The sequence below is a fragment of the Octopus sinensis genome, linkage group LG27 (assembly GCF_006345805.1).
Source record: "Octopus sinensis linkage group LG27, ASM634580v1, whole genome shotgun sequence".
In the NCBI taxonomy this organism is placed as follows: Eukaryota; Metazoa; Mollusca; class Cephalopoda; order Octopoda; family Octopodidae; genus Octopus; species Octopus sinensis.
The window spans coordinates 14,834,504-14,856,101 of record NC_043023.1 but is presented as its reverse complement, the minus strand read 5'-3'; the positions used below and the strand labels follow the sequence as shown (position 1 = coordinate 14,856,101).

The following is a 21,598-nucleotide window of genomic DNA, read 5'->3' as shown; positions in this document are numbered from 1 at the left end:
TCATCCTTTCAGGGTCGATAAATTAAGTACCAGTGGAGGTGCAATGGCCCAATGGTTAGGGCAGCGGACTCGCGGTCGTAGGATCGCGGTTTCGATTCCCAGACCGGGCGTTGTGAGTGTTTATTGAGCGAAAACACCTAAAAGCTCCATGAGGCTCCGGCAGGGGATGGTGGTGATCCCTGCTGTACTCTTTCACCACAACTTTCTCTCACTCTTACTTCCTGTTTCTGTTGTACCTGTATTTCAAAGGGCCGGCCTTGTCACTCTCTGTGTCATGCTGAATATCCCCGTGAACTACGTTAAGGGTACACGTGTCTGTGGAGTGCTCAGCCACTTACACGTTAATTTCACGAGCAGGCTGTTCCGTTGATCGGATCAACCGGAACCCTCGTCGTCGTAACCGACGGAGTGCTTCCAAATAAAAACCAGTTACTGGGGTCGATGTAATCGACTTAATAACTATGTCTGTCTTCGTTTGTCCCTTCTATGTTTAGCCGCTTGTGGGTAATAAAGAAATAGGTAGTGAAAAGGTTGGGAACCACTGTGATAGTCGAAACACTACCTTCCCTTGAAATTGCTGGCCTTGTGCCAAAATTTGAAACCATTACATAAATTCTTGCCTTCTTCAGTAATTGCTATAAAAATTTCACATGGGGCTTGGGAGAGGCATTAATGTGTGCATGTTTCGAAAAAAAGTTAGTGGGGGTGGGCATGTTGGATTGAGATACCGTAAGAAAAAATGGATGAAAGATAGCATGATTTGAATTATTTGCTACTGTGTTAAAAAAAGATTCTTTTCTCCCCAAAAACATGGGAGGAGGCTGAAGGGGATTTGTTTTTGTAAAATGTCGTTCCACGAAAGGGGCCACTTTTGTAAAATGTTATCCCATGAAAGTGACTCCTTTTGTGAAAAAATTATTTTTCCCAGCACATTTGTGACTTTGGATTCTGATATTCTTCATGTTAAAAGGTTCTTTCCCTCTAAACATATGGCTTTTCGATCCTGTAGCTGCCTACTGACCGTTGTGTTGATTCCCAAAATACCCTAGAAAATTGTTGGCTTATATGATCACCTCAAGGCACCCTTGATGGCTTATGTGATAGCCTAGTTATTCCCTTGGCTGATGTGACTGTCTGGAAGCTCCCTTCTTGGCTGATATAATTGCTTGTGGATTCCCTTCTTGGCTGGGGAGATTGCCTGAAGGTTCCCTTCATGGCCGAGGGACTGCCTGGAGGTTCCCTACTTGGCTGAGGGAACTGCCTGGAGGTTCCCTTCTTGGCCGAAGGGACTGCCTGGAGGTTCCCTTCTTGACCGAGGGGACTGCCTGGAGGTTCCCTTCTTGGCTGAGGGGACTGCCTGGAGGTTCCCTTCTTGGCCGAGGGGACTGCCTGGAGGTTCCCTTCTTGGCCGAGGGGACTGCCTGGAAGTTCCCTTCATGGCTGAGGGGACGGCCAAGAGGCTTCCTTCTTGGCTGAGGGGACTGCCTGGAGATTCCCTTCATGGCTGAGGGGACTGCCTGGAGGTTCCCTTACTGGCTGAGGGGACTGCTTGGAGGTTTCCTTCCTGGCTGAGGGGACTGCCAAGAGGCTCCCTTCTTGGCTGAGGGGACTGCCTGGAGGTGCCTTTCCTGGCTGAGGGGACTGCCAAGAGGCTCCCTTCTTACTACCTGATCTGGGAATCGAATCTGCAACCTAGCAGTCATGTGTGCAATACCTTAGCCAGCAGTCCTGTACCTTTACAACATACATAAGTGTGTATGTAAATATATACATAGACACACATGCAGCTCTTCCAGAAGTCAGTTCTGCCAAAGTAAACAGGTCTTCTTCAGAATGCTTGTCACCAGTCATCCTGATCCTTTATCATCATCTCCATGAGTTTCTGGGTCCTGACAATGCTTTTTGCCCCTTCATCCCATCTCTTCCCCCTTCTACAAACTCCAACCACATGAAGTGATTGGTGCTTCTCACTACAGCTGTCCTCATCCATACACATCTCATGTCCACACTACGTCTGATTCCTCTTCACACTTTTTTTCTTTCAGTACATTTATGCTGTGTCTTTCCATGCACACTTACATTGTATATTCATTCAGTGGAGCATACCCACTTTATTTCTCCCCAGTTTTCTCAAGTTCTCTGCATTCAAGGACTCATTTTTCACTACCATGCAAGGAAAATACTCCTTGCATATATTTGTAAGCCTAGTACTTATTCTTTCGGTCTCTTTTGCCGAATCACTAAGTTACGGGGACACAAACACACCAGCATCGGTTGTCAAGAGATGTTGGGGGACAAACACAGACACACACACATACATATATCATCATCATCGTTTAACGTCTGGGAAGCCCAAAGGCTGCACCAGGCCAGTCATATCTGGCGGTGTTTCTACAGCTGGATGCCCTTCCTAACGCCAACCACTCCGTGAGTGTAGTGGGTGCTTTTTATGTGCCACCAACACAGGTGCCAGACGAGGCTGGCGAACGGCCACGCTCGGATGGTGCTTTTTACGTGCCACCAATATATATATGATGGGCTTCATTCTGTTTCTGTCTACCAAATCCACTCACAAGGCTTTGGTCGGCCTGAGGCTATAGTAGAAGACACTTGCCCAAGGTGCCCCGCAGTGGGGCTGAACCAGGAACCATGTGGTTGGTAAGCAAGCTACTTACCACACAGCCACTCCTGCGCCTATAGTGAAAATATCTTGCATGATTATAGGAATATTAGCTGAACTGGCAGCCAGTCGGTTATTATGACGAATGTTCCAGTTGATTCAGTCAATGGAACAGCCTGCTTGTGAAATTGACATGCAAGTGGCTGAGTGCTCCAGACATGCATACACTTGATTTAGTTCTCAGAGATTCAGCGTGATAAGGCTGACCCATTTGAATTACAGGTACAAGTTATTTTTGTTTCATTTCACCTTGCTTCAGTCCTCTTAGCTGGCAGAGTTGTACAACACATACATTTGATCATTATATCACTATAAGCTTGTTTTACAAGCAGCTGGTCCCTCTACCCATAACCCTTAACCTGTTTTTCAAACATCATCATCATCATCGTTTAACGTCCGCTTTCCATGCTAGCATGGGTTGGACGATTTGACTGAGGTCTGACGAACCAGATGGCTGCACCAGGCTCCAATCTTGATCTGGCAGAGTTTCTACAGCTGGATGCCTTTCTAACGCCAACCACTCCCAGAGTGTAGTGGGTGCTTTTACATGCCACCGGCACAAGGGCCAGTCAGGCGGTTCTGGCAACGACCTTGCTCAAATTTTTTACCATTTCCATCAATATATATATATATATATATATATATATATATATCATCGTTTAACGTCCGCTTTCCATGCTAGCATGGGTTGGACGATTTGACTGAGGTCTGACGAACCAGATGGCTGCACCAGGCTCCAATCTTGATCTGGCAGAGTTTCTACAGCTGGATGCCTTTCCTAACGCCAACCACTCCCAGAGTGTAGTGGGTGCTTTTACATGCCACCGGCACAAGGGCCAGTCAGGCGGTTCTGGCAACGACCTTGCTCAAATTTTTTACCATTTCCATCAATATATATTATATATATATTATATATATATATATCATCGTTTAACGTCCGCTTTCCATGCTAGCATGGGTTGGATGATTTGACTGAGGTCTGACGAACCAGATGGCTGCACCAGGCTCCAATCTTGATCTGGCAGAGTTTCTACAGCTGGATGCCTTTCTAACGCCAACCACTCCCAGAGTGTAGTGGGTGCTTTTACATGCCACCGGCACAAGGGCCAGTCAGGCGGTTCTGGCAACGACCTTGCTCAAATTTTTTACCATTTCCATCAATATATATATATATTATATATATATTTATATATATATATATATCATCGTTTAACGTCCGCTTTCCATGCTAGCATGGGTTGGACGATTTGACTGAGGGTTGGCAAACCAGATGGCTGCACCAGGCTCCAATCTTGATCTGGCAGAGTTTCTACAGCTGGATGCCTTCCTAACGCCAACCACTCCCAGAGTGTGGTGGGTGCTTTTACGTGCCACCGGCACAAGGGCCAGTCCAGCGGCACTGGCAATGACCATTCGAACATATACATCTATTAACTGGCATTCCATTGGTTACGCCGGTGAGGGTTCCAGTTGTTCTGATCAACTGAACGGCTTGCTCATAAAATTATTGTATAAGTGGGTGAGTACACCACAGACATGCATACCCTTAATGTAAGTTCTCAGGGAGATTTAGTGTGACACTGAAGGTGACATGGCTGGCCCTTTGAATTACGCGTACAACTCAATTTTGCTTTATTTCACATTGCTCCAGCTGGCAAAATTGTACAACACATAGATTTGATCATTATATCAGTATAAGCTTGTTTTACAGGCAGCTGGTCCCTCGGTCCATAACCCGTAACCTGTTTTTCAAACATATATATCTATAAACTGGCACCCTGTCAGTTATTATGATGAGTGGTCCAGTTAATTTCATCACTAGAACGCTCTGCACATGAAATTAATGTGCAAGTGGTTGAGCACCCCACAGACATGCATACCCTTAATGTAGTTCTTGAAGATTCAGCATGACACATAATGTGAGAAGGCTAGACCTTTGAAATATGGGCACTATTCATTTTTTAGGGTTCCAGTTGACCGAGTCAACTGTTCTTGAAATTAACATGCAAGTGGCCGAGGACCCCTCAAGTGCATGTCCCCTTAATTTAATTCTCAGAGAGATTCAGCATAACACAAAATGTGTCAAGGCCGGCCCTTTGAAATAAAGGTACTACTCAGTTTTTGCCAGCTGAGTGGACTGGAACAACATGAAATAAAGTGTCTTGCTTAAGAAGGCAATGCACTGCCAGGAGTCGAACTCACCACCTTACAGATGTCAGTCAGATGTCATCCAGCTGTAGAAAGTCCATCTCCATAAACTCTATCCAGCCCATCCAAACACAAAATGAATGTTAAAATGATGTCTACCCCCCAAATACGTTGTTCAATGTAAATAACACCGTGTATCCCCACTCGCAGTACATTTTGATTTCAATATACACAACACTTAATGGAACATACGTAACCTCCCTGGGGTGTTTGAAATTGTCTGAACACTGAAGCAAAGCCTCTTCTCCTTATCTCCTCAAAGACATACATCATCTCGAAAGAGTCCAGAAGCTGGCTACCCGCATGGTTCTTGGTCTCAAGCATTTGTCTTATGAAGAAAGGCTGAAGACGCTCGACCTTTATTCTCTTCCTATACAACGATCCTGTGGTGATCTCATTCTTGCTCACAACATCATAAGCGGAAAGTGTAACCTCTCGAAGGAGAGGGGCTTTCTCCGTCCGGGTTGCGGATCCGTGGAATAAGCTGCCGGACGAGATAGTGAAGATGCCGACTGCTCGGTTCAAAGTCTCTCTTGACCAGAAATGTCCTGAACTCTTTGCACGAACACCCTCCCTGTACATAACTCCATGTCCACCTACATGGCTTTGCTTTTTGAGCCAAAAAATTAACTTAACTTAACTGTATTAGCTTTGGGATGATGTAATGACAGAAATTTATCTGGATGTGTCATCATATCTGATGCAAGTGCATGCCATTAACTAACCAGCATTAGTATTGTTATTACTTACATGTCGCATAGCTCAGTGGTTAGAGTATTGGGCTAACAATCACGAAGTAATGAGTTTGATTCCTGGACCAGGCTGTGTGTTGTTTTCTTGAGCAAGACACTTCATTTTTCACATTACTCTAGTTCATTCATCTGGTGCCAAGTAATATCATCTCTGGTGCCAAGCAATACCGACCTTTGCCTCTCCCTTGGATAACATCGGTGGCATGGATAGGGGAAGCTGGTGTGCATGGGTGACTGCTAGTCTTCCATAAGCAATCTTTGTGGAGGCACATGGCCTAGTGGTTAGAGCAGCGGACTCACGGTCAAGGGATCGCGGGTTCGAATCTCAGAGCGGGCAATGTGTGTGTTTATGAGCGAAACACCTAAGCTCCACGTGGCTCCGGCAGAAGGTAATGGCGAACTTCTGCTGACTCTTTCACCTCAACTTTCTCTCACTCTTTCCTCCTGCATCTTGCAGCTCACCTGCGATGGACTGGTCTCCCGTCCAGGTGGGGAACCTCTACGCCAAGGAAACCGGCCCTTATGAGCCAGGCATGGCTCAAGAAGGAACAAACAATAAGCAATCTTTCCTGGACTTGTGCCTTGGAGGGGAACTTTCTAGTGCAATCCCATGGTTATTCATGACCGAAGGGTATCTTTACCCTTTACATGTCAGTTGAATTTAATGTCCTCAGGGTGGCTTTCTAATCCATTAGCTTTTAAACCAACCATATCTGAATTAAATGTTCTATCTATTATTTTATGTTGAATTGACCAGATCTGGCCTCTTATACCTGCCCGACAATGTCATTCTAAAAATAAACAATCAATTGGAGCTACAAGATAATGCATGATTAGTTTTAAGCAATATGAATAAATAAGCATCACATTTGACTGAGTAATCCGAAAGCTAGAAAGTTATGCTGGCCATATCTGGTCTCTTGGACCTACCTTACACTATCATTCTAAAAGTGAACAATCACACCATTGAAATTTCAAAGCTATGAGATAATCCATGATTAATTCAAAAATTAGAGAGATAATCCATGATTAATTCAAAAATTAGAGAGACAATCCATGATTAATTCAAAAATTAGAGAGACAATCCATGATTAATTCAAAAATTAGAGAGATAATCCATGATTAATTCAAAAATTAGAGAGATAATCCATGATTAATTCAAAAATTAGAGATAATCCATGATTAATTCAAAAATTAGAGAGATAATCCATGATTAATTCAAAAATTAGAGAGATAATCCATGATTAATTCAAAAATTAGAGAGATAATCCATGATTAATTCAAAAATTAGAGAGATAATCCATGATTAATTCAAAAATTAGAGAGATAATCCATGATTAATTCAAAAATTAGAGAGATAATCCATGATTAATTCAAAAATTAGAGAGATAATCCATGATTAATTCAAAACAATGTGGATAGATAAGCATTATGTTTAACAGAATAATCTGAATATTAATGGGTTATGCTGGCTGTGTTCAGCCCAAATATTCTGTCTGTTTTATGTTCAAACTGATCAGATCCAACGTCTCACACTTACCCTGCAGTGTCATTTTGAAAATAAACGATCACATCATTGACATCTCAGAGCTTTGAGATAATGCATAATTAATTCATAACAATGTGGATAAATAAATATTGCATTTGAGAGTAATCTGAATGTTGGGAGGAGGGTTGAACTGGCCATGTGTGGATCAAATATAGGCGGCGAGCTGGCAGAAACGTTAGCACACCAGGCGAAATGCGTAGCCGTATTTCGTCTGCCGTTACGTTCTGAGTTCAAATTCCGCCGAGGTCGACTTTGCCTTTCATCCTTTCGGGGTCGATTAAATAAGTACCAGTTACACACTGGGGTCGATGTAATCGACTTAATCTGTCTGTCCTTGTTTGTCTCCTCTGTGTTTAGCCCCTTGTGGGTAGTAAAGAAATACATATGTGGATCCACATATTCTGTTTTTATGTTCAGGCTAGCCAGATCTAGCCTCTTGTACTTACCCTACAATGTCAATCTAAAAATATGCAATCGAGATATTCCGTGATTAATTCAAAACAATGGGAATAAATGAGCTTTGCATTTGAGAGTATTCTGCATGCTAGAAGGAAAGTTAAGGGGGCGAGCTGGCAGAAACATTAGCACGCCGGATGAAATGCTTAGCAGTATTTTATCTGCCGCTACGTTCTGAGTTCAAATTCCGCCGAGGTCGACTTTCTTCCTTTCAGGGGTCGATTAAATAAGTACCAGTTACGCACTGGGGTTGAATTAATCGGCTTAATCCCTTTGTCTGTCCATGTTTGTCCCCTCTATGTTTAGCCCCTTGTGGGTAGTAAAGAAATAAGAAACATTAGCACGCCGGGCGAAATGCCTAGTGGTATTTCGTCTGCCGTTACGTTCTGAGTTCAAATTCCACCAAGGTCGACTTTGCCTTTCATCCTTTTGGGGGTCGATTAAATAAGTACCAGTTAATCCCTTTGTCCGTGTTTGTCCCCTTTGTGTGTGGCCCCTTGTGGGCAGTAAAGAAATAAGTGTTGGTTCTTAATCTCTGTCTCTGAGCAGCTAGGGTCTCAATACTAAGCTCTGCTGTCCCGTCTTCGACTCAATGTTGTGTTTTGTGTTGGGCTCTGACGTACCCCTTTTTGCCGCCACCCCCTTCCACTTTTTTCCCCCATTTGTTCTTCCTTCACTGCTCTGTTGTTGATTACACAATAAGGTACCACTCTATTTACAGCGTTGTGGTTACCACCAACTGCCACAGGTAGCTCCTCGGGGTGGCACCTCTCGCCACTTTCGGCTTTCCCGTCAGGTAAGTAAAAAATCGACCTGTTAGACAGAAAAAAAAAAATATCATTAAAAAAAACAAAAAAAAAAAAAAAGCTACATGTGGTCATTTGGTCAAACACTTCTGTCTGTGCATCCGGATTTATTGCTGTCATTTTCATTTTTCTAGATCGGTTTTGCTTCTGTTTTAGATTTTAATTTTTTATCTTTTTATCATTTTTTTTACTCATTTTGTTTTTTGGATTGTACGCTTGTTTGTCTCTGTGACTGTCATTATATTGCTGTTACGACAATGATGATGATGATGATGGTGGTCTTTCTGATACATTATTATTGATTCTTAAAGCCCCGCCCCTCCACTCAACTGTCTATAGATCATCTTTCAGGCGGCGAGCTCGCAGAAACGTTAGCACGCCAGGCGAAATGCTTAGCCGTATTTCGTCTACCGCTACGTTCTGAGTTCAAATTCCGCCAAGGTCGACTTTGCTTTTCATCCTTTCGGGGTCGACAAATTAAGTACCAGTTACGCACTGGGGTCGATCTAATCGACTTAATCCATGTGTCTGTCCTTGTTTGTCCCTTCTGTGTTTAGCCCCTTGTAGGCAATAAAGAAATAAGAAACGTTATCACACTGGACGAAATGCTTAGCGGTATTTCGTCTGCGTTACGTTCTGAGTTCAAATTCCGCCGAGGTCGACTTTGCCTTTCATCCTTTCAAGGTCGGCAAATTAAGTACCAGTTACGCACTGGTGTTGATGTAATCGACTTAATCTGTTTGTCTGTCCTTGTTTGTCCCCTCTGTTTAGCCTCTTGTGGGTAATAAAGAAATATATAGTTCATCTTTCATGATGCTGTGAGATTGCCACACTCTATACACTGTATCAGTGACTAGTGGAGGCACATGGCCTAGTGGTTAGAGCAGTGGACTTGCGGTTGAGGGATCACGGGTTCGAATATCAGACCGGGCGATGTGTGTGTTTATGAGTGAAACACCTAAGCTCCACGAGGTTCCAACGGGTGAACCCCACTGTACTTAGAGTAGGCTCGAATTAGAGATTATTCTTTGTGGCTAATGATGTGAGTCCTGATTGGAAGAAGAAGAAGAAGAAGAAGAAGAAAATCAGCAGACTTGAGGTCGAGGGATCGCGGGTTTGAATCTCAGACTGGGCAATGTGTGTGTGTTTATGAGCGAAACACCTAAGCTCCATGCGGCTCCAACTGAAGGTAATGGTGAAACTTCTGCTGACTCTTTCGCCACAACTTTCTCTCACTCTTTCCTCCTGCATCTTGCAGCTCACCTGTGACGGACCGGCGTCTCGTCCAGATGGGGAACTTATACACCAAGGAACCGGGAAACCGGCCCTTATGAGCCAGGATTGGCTCGAGAAGGAACAAACAATCAGTGACTACTGTGTATATGTATATATGAGCAAAACGCTCCCTGTCCAATGGACGGTGCTGAGTTGTCAAACGTTTAAACCAAAGTTTCTCAAAACAACTTGTCTGACTGTCCCATAGGCCTCCCCTTTGAGAAACACTGATTAAATCTAAATTTGAGACACCAGCAAAAGAAGAAATAAAGATATACGTTTTTTTCTATTCCAAAGAAAAACGATTTTATTCACACAAATATGCAACTGAAGAGTTTAAAGTACCAGTAATGATAAGGCTGTTGACTGGGAGAACACAAACATGGTTTAAACAGTTCTTTTCATTGAAAAATAATTAAGCATGCCTTTATTTCAATAAAATTTTTGGTTTTGTTAAACGAAGTTAAGGCAAAAACAAAAACTTCTTGAGAAACCAAATAGTCTTTCCTTCCTTCATTCCAAATTTGAAGAAAATATTGAAACTGGCCAGATCTGGCTTCATCCCTGTGAGCTGGCAGAAACGTTAGCCTACCGGGCGAAATGCTTAGTGGTATTTTGTCTGCCGTTACGTTCTGAGTTCAAATTCTGCCGAGGTCGACTTTGCCTTTCATCCTTTCGGGGTCGATAAATACAGTACCAGTTACGCACTGGGGGTCGATGTAATCAACTTAATCCGTGTGTCTGTCCTTGTTTGTCCCCTCTATGTTTAGCCCCTTGTAGGCAATAAAGAAATAAGAAACGTTAGCACACTGGACGAAATGCTTAGCGGTATTTCGTCTGCGTTACGTTTTGAGTTCAAATTCCGCCGAGGTTGACTTTGTGTTTCATCCTTTCGGGGTTGATAAATTAAGTACCAGTTATGCACTGGGGGTTGATGTAATCGACTTAATCCTTTTGTCTGTCCTTGTTTGTCCCTTCTATGTCTAGCCCCTTATGGGCAATAAAGAAATAAGAAATTAAGATCTGGCTTCTCCCCTCAGTCCTACAATGTCATTCGAACACTAAACAATCACATCAGCAGAATCTGTAAACTACAAGATAATGTGTGACTATTTCAAAATGATAAGAATTAGCGAATATTACATTCGACAGATTAATCTGAACACCAAAGGGTTAATCACTGTCGCCATCATCATCGTCAACGACATTTAATGTCTGTTTTCTATGCAGGCATGGGTTGTTCGGTTTTTGACTGGAGTTTGCCAGCTGGACAAATAGCCAAGATCCATTTGTCTGTTTTGTCCTGGTTTCAACAGCTTAATGCTCTTCTTAATGCCAACCATTTTACAGTGCGTGCTGAGTGCCTTCTCTATGGCACCAGGATTGGCACTTTTATGTGGCACTGACACGGGCACTTTGCACTTGGTACCAGCAAAAGTGCTTTTTAGGTGGCACTGATACAAATGCTTTTTAAAGCTTGGCACCTATTCTATTCTGTTGGTGTCTGTTGCCAAATTGCTAAGTTACAGGGACATAAACACACCAACACCTGTTGTCAAATGGTGGTGGGACACACACACACACACACACTGGGCTTCTTTCAGTTTCTGTCTACCAAATCATCACACAAGACTTTGGTCCCCCATTTAACAATGACTTTTTACACACTACACACTCTCACTCACACATTCTTTCTTTCTCTCTTTCTTTCTAAATGTGTGTGTGTGTGTGTGTGTGTGTATATATATATATATATATGTATGTATATATATATATGTATGTATATATATATATGTATGTATATATATATATGTATGTATATATATATATGTATGTATGTATATATATATATGTATGTATATAATATATATATGTATGTATGTATGTATATATAGTATGTATGTATGTATATGTATGTATGTATGTATTATGTATATGTATGTATGATGTATGTATGTATATATATTTATGTATGTATTATGTATATGTATGTATGTATGTATATATTGTATGTATGTATGTATGTATATATATGTATGTATGTATGTAGTATATGTATGTTATGTATATATATTGTATGTATGTATGTATAATATGTATGTATGTATGTATATATATGTATGTATGTATGTATATATATGTATGTATGTATGTATATATATGTATGTATGTAGAATGTATATAATATGTATGTATGTATATATATTATGTATGTATGTATATATATATATGTATGTATGTATATATATATATATGTATGTATATATATTATATGTATGTATGTATATATATATATGTATGTATGTATATATATATATGTATGTATGTATATATATATATGTATGTATGTATATATATGTATGTATGTATGTATATATATGTATGTATGTATAAATATATATATGTATGTATGTATATGTATGTATGTATATATACACACACATACACAGTGTGTACATAGTGTGTTTATAAAGATATTTGTGTGTGTGTGTGTTTATGTATACATTATACATATGTTATGTGTACACACGTATGTGTGTTTACATTGGTCAGAATGTTTGGCAGCATTTCTTCTGACTTTACTCTTTGAGTTCAAATCCTGCCGATACTCTTTGAGTTCAAATCCTGCCGAGGCTGACTTTACCTTTCGTCTGTTTGAGGTCAGCGACATAGTACCAATTAAACACTGGGGTTCATGTAATTGACTAGCCCCCTTTCTCAAAACTTCAGGCTTCTACCCATAGTAGAAAGGATTGTTATAATTATTATTATCATCATTATCATCATAAGTTTGTGTGCTGGCAGAATCGTTAGCATGCTGGACGAAATGGTTAGTAGTATTTCACCCATCACTATGTTCTGAGTTCAAATTCCGCCGAGGCCAAGTTTGCCTTTCATCCTTTCAGGGTCCATAAATTAAGTACCTGTTGAATACTGGGGTCGATGTGATCAACAGTCCCCTTTCCCATAAAATCCAGGCCTTGTGCCTATAATAGAAAGGCTTATTATTATAATAAGGCGGCGAGCTGGCAGAATCGTTAGCACACTGGGTTAAATATTTAGTGGTATTTCACCTGTTGCTATGTTCTGAGTTCAAATTCCGCCGAGGTCAACTTTGCCTTTCATACTTTCAGGGTCCATAAATTAAAGTATCAGTTGAGTACTGGGGTCGGTGTGATCAACTAGTGCCTTCCCCACCAAATCCAGGCCTTGTGCCTATAATAGAAAGGATTATTATCATAAGGCGGTGAGCTGGCAGAATTGTTAGCATGCTGGGTTAAATATTTAGTGGTATTTTGCCCGTCACTACTTTCTGAGTTCAAATTCCACCGAGGTCGACTTTGCCTTTTATCCTTTCCGAGTTGATAAATTAAGTACCAGTGAAACACTGGGGTCGATGTAATCAACTAGCCCCCTCCCCTCCAAAATTTCAGGCCTTGTGCCTATAGTAGAAAGGATTATCATCATCATCACCATCATTGCTGCATTGGCAAAGCTCTCTTGTAGTTCAGCTCCAGCTGGTCAGATTTGGATTTTCTGCTGGTGTGGGGATGTGATAACATGAAAGCGCCGTGGTTGATATATATATATATATATATATATATGTATGTGTATGTATGTATGTATGTATGTAAAATCAACTGTTTCCCTTTGTCCATATTTTCTGGCCCGATGTCTGTTTTAGAAATATTTGGTATTGCTGTGCTGTAGTTAATTTTGTTATTGCGTGCTTTTGACTGCCGTACAATGAGTACATTTCTGTATACCTTTTGATCAAGTTCTGCATTTTTATTTTGTTTTGGTTTCATATTTTTCTCTTGTGGTTTGAAGTACTACTAATATGTGTGTGCAGTGCCTTGTAGAGCTATTTTCTGTATATTGTGATGACATTATTATTATTATTATTATTATTATTTTTGTGCATATTTAAAAAAATTAGTTTTATGGTGTTTAATATCAAATGTAATTAGTGTGACTATTACTGTTCTTGTTATTTATTATTATTATTATTATTATTTTTGTGCATATTTAAAAAAATTAGTTTTATGGTGTTTAATATCAAATGTAATTAGTGTGACTATTACTGTTCTTGTTATTTATTATTATTATTATTATTATTATTATAACTATTATTAAGCGGTGAGCTGGCAGAACTGTTAGTGCCCCAGGGCGAAATGCTTAGCAGTATTTCACCTGTCACTATTGTTCTGAGTTCAAATTCTGCTGAGGTCGACTTTGCCTTGTGTCCTTTCGGGGTTGATAAATTAAGTACCAGTAAAACACTGGGGTTGATATAATCAACTAATCTCCTCTCCAAAATGGCTGCCCTTGTGGCAAAATTCAAAACTATTATTATTATTATTATTATTATCTTTTTGTGCATCATATTTTTTAAAATTAATTTTATAGTGTTTAATACTAAATGTAATTAGTGTGATTATTACCATTCTTGTTATTTTTTTAATTCTTTTTATAATTACTATTATTTTATTTGCATGTTGGGTGAAATGCCTAGAGGCAGTTTTTCCAGCTTTATATACTGAGTTCAAATTCAGCTGTGATCGACTTTGCCTGTCATCCTTCTGGGGTCGATATAACTGACATCCCTCTTCCCACAAAATTTCAGGCCTTGTGCCTATAGTAGAAAGGATTATTGTTATTATTATTGTTATTATTATTGTTATTATTATTATTATTATTATTATTATACTCCGTTTTGTATTCTGAATTTCAATTCCCACCGACATGAATTTGAACTCGCTTATAAGGGTGTTGGACTGGCTGGCGGAATTGTTAGCATGCTGGAGTTAGTAGCATTTTGTCTGTCTTTACATTCTGAGTTCAAATGCTATCAGGGTTGACCCTTACCCTTTCATCCTTTTGGGGTTGATGAAAACAGGTACCAGTTGAGCACTCCTCTTCCCCTAAATTTCAGTCCCTGTGCCTATACTAGAAAGGATTATTATTATTGTTGTTATTATTATGGTGGTGAGGTGGTAGAATTGTTAGCACGCCAGGCAAAATGCTGAATGGTATCTCATCTGTCTTTAGATTCTGAGTTCAAATTTTGCTGCGGTCGACTTTGCCTTTCATCCTTTCAGGGTTGATAAATTAAGTACCAGTAAAACACTGAGGTTGATGTAGTCAACTAGTCCCCTCCCCCCAAACTTCAGGGCTTGTGCCTTTAGTAGAAAAGATTATTCTTATTATTATTGAGTGAGAGAGCAGTGCATGTCATCAAAGTGACAATGGGGTAAAATATACAAAGCCCAGTATACCCATCATGGCTACCTGTCTGATAAGGGTACACCAGGTACATGCATCACAACCATATGTGCGTGACATGGTGATCTCATATCAAGATAAACAGCACATGACCTTGCAAGTGGGGCTCAGTTAGAATTTTCTTCTGGTCGAGTAACCCATCCCACTCAAAAGGTCCCTGAATAAGGGTTGTTTAAGAACACAAAGCATTCCCCAGTCCAGGGATTGAAACCACACTCTTACACTCATGAGTCCAACAACTTAACCACTAAGCCATGCACCTCCACTCCTTTCTGGGTGTCGGTTGTGAAATAAGTTTTGGGAAGTGGGGTGTTGATTTAATCACTTGTTCCCTGTTTGTAAGGTGGTGGCTGCCCCAGCCTGGCCTGAACTCTGAAAGAATAGAGCCATTTGTTTTTTAACCTCTTCTAGTTTGCCTGCCTCCTTGGTTCTCTCCTACCTCTGCCTGATGCTCTACTAAGCTTACCAGTGCCTCCACCACATTTGCCTGCTTGATCTGCCCACCACTGTGAAACATGGTTTTGGCATGGCTGCTTTTTGGTGTTGCTGATTTGATGCTGACTTATTTGACATTTTCCATGTTTCTCATTCCTGCTTCTCCCCCTATCTTTCTCTCTCTCTTTCTCTCCCTCTTTCTGGTTTCTGTCAGTAGCGTTCAACTAACCTTCAGCACACTGTAGGTGCATAATGTCACCTTAGAGTTTTCTCCCCTGTTGTAATGGGAAGTGGCAGGGGAAATAATCCTAGAGAGAAAGCTGTCTGCTAAAGGTTAATAAATTGTAATATCTCTCTCTCACCCTTTCCCTCCACGCCTCCATCCTGCTCCCTCCATGCCTCCATCCAGCTCCCTCCATGCCTCCATCCAGCTCCCTCCATGTCTCCATCCAGCTCCCTCCACGCCTCCATCATGCTCCCTCCACGCCTCCATCCTGCTCCCTCCACGCCTCCATCCTGCTCCCTCCACGCCTCCATCCTGCTCCCTCCACGCCCCCATCATGCTCCCTCCACGCCTCCATCATGCTCCCTCCACGCCTCCATCATGCTCCCTCCACGCCTCCATCATGCTCCCTCCATGCCTCCATCCTGCTCCCTCCACGCCTCCAACATGCTCCCTCCACGCCTCCAACATGCTCCCTCCACGCCTCCATCATGCTCCCTCCACGCCTCCATCCTGCTCCCTCCACGCCTCCATCCTGCTCCCTCCACGCCTCCAACATGCTCCCTCCACGCCTCCAACATGCTCCCTCCACGCCTCCATCCTGCTCCCTCCACACCTCCAACATGCTCCCTCCACGCCTCCAACATGCTCCCTCCATGCCTCCATCCTGATTCCTCCATGCCTCCATCCTGCTCCATCCTGCTCCCTCTATCTCACTCCTTCCACTCTGCAATCTCTTCCTTCCTCCCCCCACTCTCTCTACAACCCCTCTCCATTCCTCCCCTTCATCTCTTCCCCCTCTCTTTATATGTAAGTATATTTCTGTGTATGATGAGAGGGAAAATGTTTGTTAATCTTGTTCAATTAATAAATTGTAATGTCTCTCCTTGTCTGTCTCTCTCACCCTATCTCCATCCCTCACTTCCCCCTCTCCCCACCCCCCTCTCTGAGTATAATTCTCTTTTCGTGTCTGAGGAGAGGAGAAAGTGCTTATGTCAACAGCATTCAAGTAAGGAATTATGTTTCTCTCCCTTCTCTGTCTGTCTCTCTCTCTCTCTTTCTCTCTCTCTGGTCATGTTTTTCTTTACGTATACTAGGAGAGGAGAAAGTGTTTATGTCGATCATGGTCACTTAATAATTCATAGCATCTTTCCCTCCCCACACTCTCACCCTCGCTATATCCATATATACTCTTTTACTCTTTACTCTTCTACTTGTTTCAGTCATTTGACTACGGCCATGCTGGAGCACCGCGACCCCGGGACTTATTCTTTTGTAAGCCCAGTACTTATTCTATCGGTCTCTTTTGCTGAACCGCTAAGTGACGGGGACATAAACACACCAGCATCGGTTGTCAAGCAATGTTAGTGGGACAAACACAGACACACAAACATATACACACACAAACATATACACACACATACATATACACACACATACATATACATATATACGACAGGCTTCTTTCAGTTTCCGTCTACCAAATCCACTCACAAGGCATTGGTCGGCTCGAGGCTATAGCAGAAGACACTTGCTCAAGATGCCACGCAGTGGGACTGAACCCGGAACCATGTGGTTGGTAAACAAGCTACTTACCACACAGCCACTCCTGCGCCTGTATATGTATATTTCTGTACACACACACACACACGTGTTCAGTGCCAGTATGTACCTTTGCCAAAGTAAGTTGAATATCCAGTCAGCAATGCCAAATTGTCAGCCCCGAAACAGCTGTAAAAAATTATCTCATTCCATACAGTTTGATCACCTACTTTCCCTTTTCACATTACTCTTTGCCTGCTTACCTCCCCTCTCCATCCCCTATCTCTCTGTATCCCCCCTCCCAGGTATCACTATTTGTGCGATATATCTCACATCCACAAACGACGTCCACAATAATATCGTTCGACAATTCTTCGTTATGCGACCCACTTCTAGCCAACTGCTGTCCACCTTATCAACTTAAAGGTTTCCTGTTCCTCTTTATTTCCCGCTTTTCTTTCCAGCTGAAAGAGATGAGTCAGTTAGTGAACCACATTGACGACGAGAAGAAGCTGGCCACAGGCACCGTGTCACCAGATCAGCCACCACCACCCCCTGAACGGACGAGTAGGAGGAGGAGCGACACTACTACTACCACTACTACTACTGCAGCAGCCTCCACTGCACGACGAAAGGTAGGGTTCGGCTTTTACTTGTTTCAGTCGTTAAACTGTGGCGATGCTGGGGCAGCCCCTTGAAGGGCATTTAGTCAAATGAATAGGGTGTCTGCCTATTTTCACTAAAGTAAGAGTTATATGTATGAGAATGTGATGTATGTATACATATGTCTGTGTGTGTATGTATGTATGTGTCCATGTGTGTTTTCTGTGTGTGTGTGTGTGTGTTTTCCTCTGTCTTCCCTTTGGATCTTTCCATCTATGTTTCCGACGAAGAGTTCTGCTCGAAACGTTACACCCTCCTTCCCTTCCTTCCTGAGTATCCAATAATACTATATTTGTTCCATGTCCTCGCGTTGTTGTGTTTTCTCTTTGTGTTTTCATGTTTGGATTAACTTTATATATATATATATATATATATATATATATATATATATATATATATATATAGGGTAGCGAATATTCTTTAGAAATATCTCCACCAGTGGCCTAGCATGTATAAATAGTCAATAGACAACATATTCTTAATATAAAATAGTGTACATTTAAACACAAGAGAATTCTACTATCATCATCATCGTTTAACGTCCGCTTTCCATGCTAGCATGGGTTGGACGGTTCAACTGGGGTCTGGGAAGCCAGAAGGCTGCACCAGGCCCAGTCTGATCTGGCAATGTTTCTACAGCTGGATGCCCTTCCTAACGCCAATCACTCCGTGAGTGTAGTGGGTGCTTTTTGCGTGCCAGGCAAGGCTGGCAACGGCCACGTTCGGATGGTTCTTTTACGTGCCATCGGCACTGGTATCACAACTACAATTTCCATTGATTTTTGAGCGATTTCGATTTCACTTGCCTCAAAAGGTCTTCGCAAGCAGAGTTTTGTGTCCCAAGAAGGAAAAGTATGCATAAGCGAGCTGGCTACATCCCAGGAAGAGGCCACTGGTTATGGTCTCATTTGTCCTGCCGGGTCTTCTCACGCACAGCATACTTCCAAAGGTCTCGGTTGCTTATATATATATATATATATATATTTCTCTACAAATTCCCTGTTCCATGAATTGTTATCTCCGCTTATGTTACAACATCTATATCATATCACTAAGTCTTTTGCAACAAGCGCAGGCCTTCTCTCTGGATAAGATTTCAACAGATCATTGTCTAATAAGGTTTGGACATTCGAACATCCTACATTCATAGGCCTGCACCTTAACCTGAATTTACTCAAAGTTGTTGGATTACGACCGGACCCAGGCTGTGGTGCCCTGGGATACCTGCCGGGCCAGACCACAGAACATATGTATATTTTTGTGTGTATATAGGTATAAAGTGGAGGCACATAGCCTTAGTGGTTAGAGCAGCGGACTCGCGGTTGAGGGTTCATGGGTTCGAATCTCAGACCGGGTGATGTGTGTGTTTATGAGCGAAACACCTAAGCTCCATGCTGCTCCGACAGAAGGTAAAAGCGAACTTCTGCTGACTCCTTCGCCACAACTTTCTCTCACTCTTTCCTCCTGCATCTTGCAGCTCACCTGTGACAGACCAATGTCCCGTCCAGGTGGGGAACTTATATGCCAAGGAAACCGGGAAACTGGCCCTTATGAGCCAGACATGGCTCAAGAAGGAACAAACAACATATAGGTATATAGATATGCGTGTGTGTGTGTGTGTGTATTATTTGAAGGATATTTGGCAGCTAAATCCAGGTGTGGCAATTTCTGTTCATGTGGTTGTGTAATTCCATGATGTGTGTGTGTGTGTGTGTGTGGTTGTTATTACAGTTGGGGCTGATTTTATTATTCTCTTTCTTTTCCGTATTTCTTTGTAGCTTGGTCGGTGGGTTACAGTGGGCATGAAGAGACGTGTAACAAGACGGACCTCTGTTGAACCTGCAGACAAGAGGTTAAAGACAGATGAGGCCGAAACAAAGAAAGATGGTAAGGGATTTTTTTATTGAAATATATTCTCCATTGTCTCTCTCTCTCTCTCTCTCTTTCTTTCTCTCTCTTTGTCTCTCTCTCATTATCTCTCTCTCTTTGTTTCTCCCTCTCTTTGTCTCTCTTTGTCTCTCTCATTATCTCTCTTTCTCTCTCTTCGTCTCTCTCTCTCTCACTATCTCTCTCTTTGTCTCTCCCTCTCTTTGTCTCTCTCTCTTTGTCTCTCTCTCACACTATCTCTCTCTTTGTCTCTCTCTCATTGTGTCTCTGTGTCTCTCTCTCACTATCTTTCTCACTATCTCTCTCTTTCTTTCTCTCTTTGTCTCTCTCTCTTTGTCCCTCTCTCTGTGTCTCACTCTCTCTTTGTCTCTCTCTCACTATCTCTCTCTTTGTCTCTCTCTCTCTTTGTCTCTCTCTCACTATCTCTCTCTCTCTGTCTTTCTCTCTCTCTGTGTCTCTCTCTCTCACTATCTCTCTCACTCTCTATGTCTTCCTCTCTATTTGTCTCTCTCTCTCTCTCATTGCTGCTTCCCTTTCCCTTCCTCTTGGTTTTGCTCACTGTTCTTCTTTGATCTCTCTCCCCACTCCCCACCTGCTTTCTCTGCTCTTCCCTCCTCTGTTTTCTTTACTCGTCCCCACTTTCTCAGTTCTATCCCTACTTTCTCCTGCTCTTCCTCTCCCTCTGCTCCTCTTTAGTCTCTATCCTCCCTCACTCTGCTCTCCCGTACTCTCTTCTCTCCTGTGCTATCCCATGCTCTCTACTCTCCAGTGCTCTCTGCTCTCCCATGCTCCCTGCACTCCCACGCTCCCTGCTCTCCCTCGCTCCCTGCTCTCTTCTCTCCCATGCTTTCCAGTGCTCTCTGCTCTCCCTAACTCTCTGCTCTCCTAGCTCCCTGCTCTCCCATGCTCCCTGTTCTCCCACGCTCTCTGCTCTCCAGTGCTCCCTGCTCTCCCTAACTCCCTGCTCTCCCGTGCCCCCTACTGTCCTCTCTTCCTCACTCTTCATTCTTATTCCTATATTCTGGCTAACCCTCCTCTGTTGACCTTCACTCACTCATCATTTCCTTCTCCACTTCTCTCTCTAACCTCACTCCCCTATATTTCAGAACCTGTTCCAGAAGGACGATTGCTCAGACGATCCAATGCTGACCGTTCTAGACGGCTTGCGTCTACAGCGTCCCCACCCAAAAGTTCAGGTAACGTACCCTTCCTTCTCTTGTGGGTGAAACGATGTGGCAGATTGAGGATGGGTTTGCATTCAAAACCTGACTGATCTGGGAAACTCAAAAGGCAGTAGTCTTAGGTGCACTCAATTCATGGAGTGGAGTAGAGGAGTTTGAATGTGTTGTGTTCTTGAGCAAGACACTTCATTTCATGTTGCCCCTGTTCACACAGCAGATGAAAATGAGTAAACTGTGATGGGCATCCCGTCTGGGGAGGAATATATATGGGCCAGAGAAACCAGATGACTGGCCCAGCAATCCTTAAGGGGTAATGTGGGCTAACCCCCCCCCCCCATGTGGTAAGAAGCTTCCTTCCAAGCCACATTGTTCTGGGTTCAGTCCCATTGCGTGGCACCTTGGAGAAGTATCTTCTGCTATAGCCTCAGACCTACAAAAGCCTTGTGAGTGGGTTTTGTAGATGGATGGAAACTGAAAGAAGCCTGTTGTATATATATATTTGTGTGTGTCTGTGTTTGTCTACCACCTACTCCCACCATCACTTGACACCCGATACTGGATATGTGTGTGTATATATATGTATGTATAAAGGCAGCGAGCTGGCAGATACATTAGCACACTGGGCAAAATGCGTAGCCATATTTCGTCTGCCGTT

The 21,598-nt window shown here is 42.4% G+C and overlaps 1 protein-coding gene across 6 annotated transcripts in view; it reads left to right on the top strand.

Moving 5' to 3' along the window:
- The window catches only part of LOC115225096 (histone acetyltransferase KAT6B), a 155,618-nt gene that overhangs the window by 125,914 nt on the left and 8,106 nt on the right, over window positions 1–21,598 (top strand). For 4 of the 6 annotated variants that reach the window (XM_029796023.2, XM_029796021.2, XM_036513984.1 and 1 more), the window contains 4 exons: window positions 8,367–8,441; window positions 17,677–17,847; window positions 19,654–19,762; window positions 20,869–20,958. In XM_029796023.2, coding sequence (XP_029651883.2) covers window positions 8,367–8,441; window positions 17,677–17,847; window positions 19,654–19,762; window positions 20,869–20,958 — 445 coding nt within the window. The remainder of the gene's footprint in view (window positions 1–8,366; window positions 8,442–17,676; window positions 17,848–19,653; window positions 19,763–20,868; window positions 20,959–21,598) is intronic. The other 2 variants (XM_036513985.1, XM_029796022.2) reach the window with 1 other exon arrangement.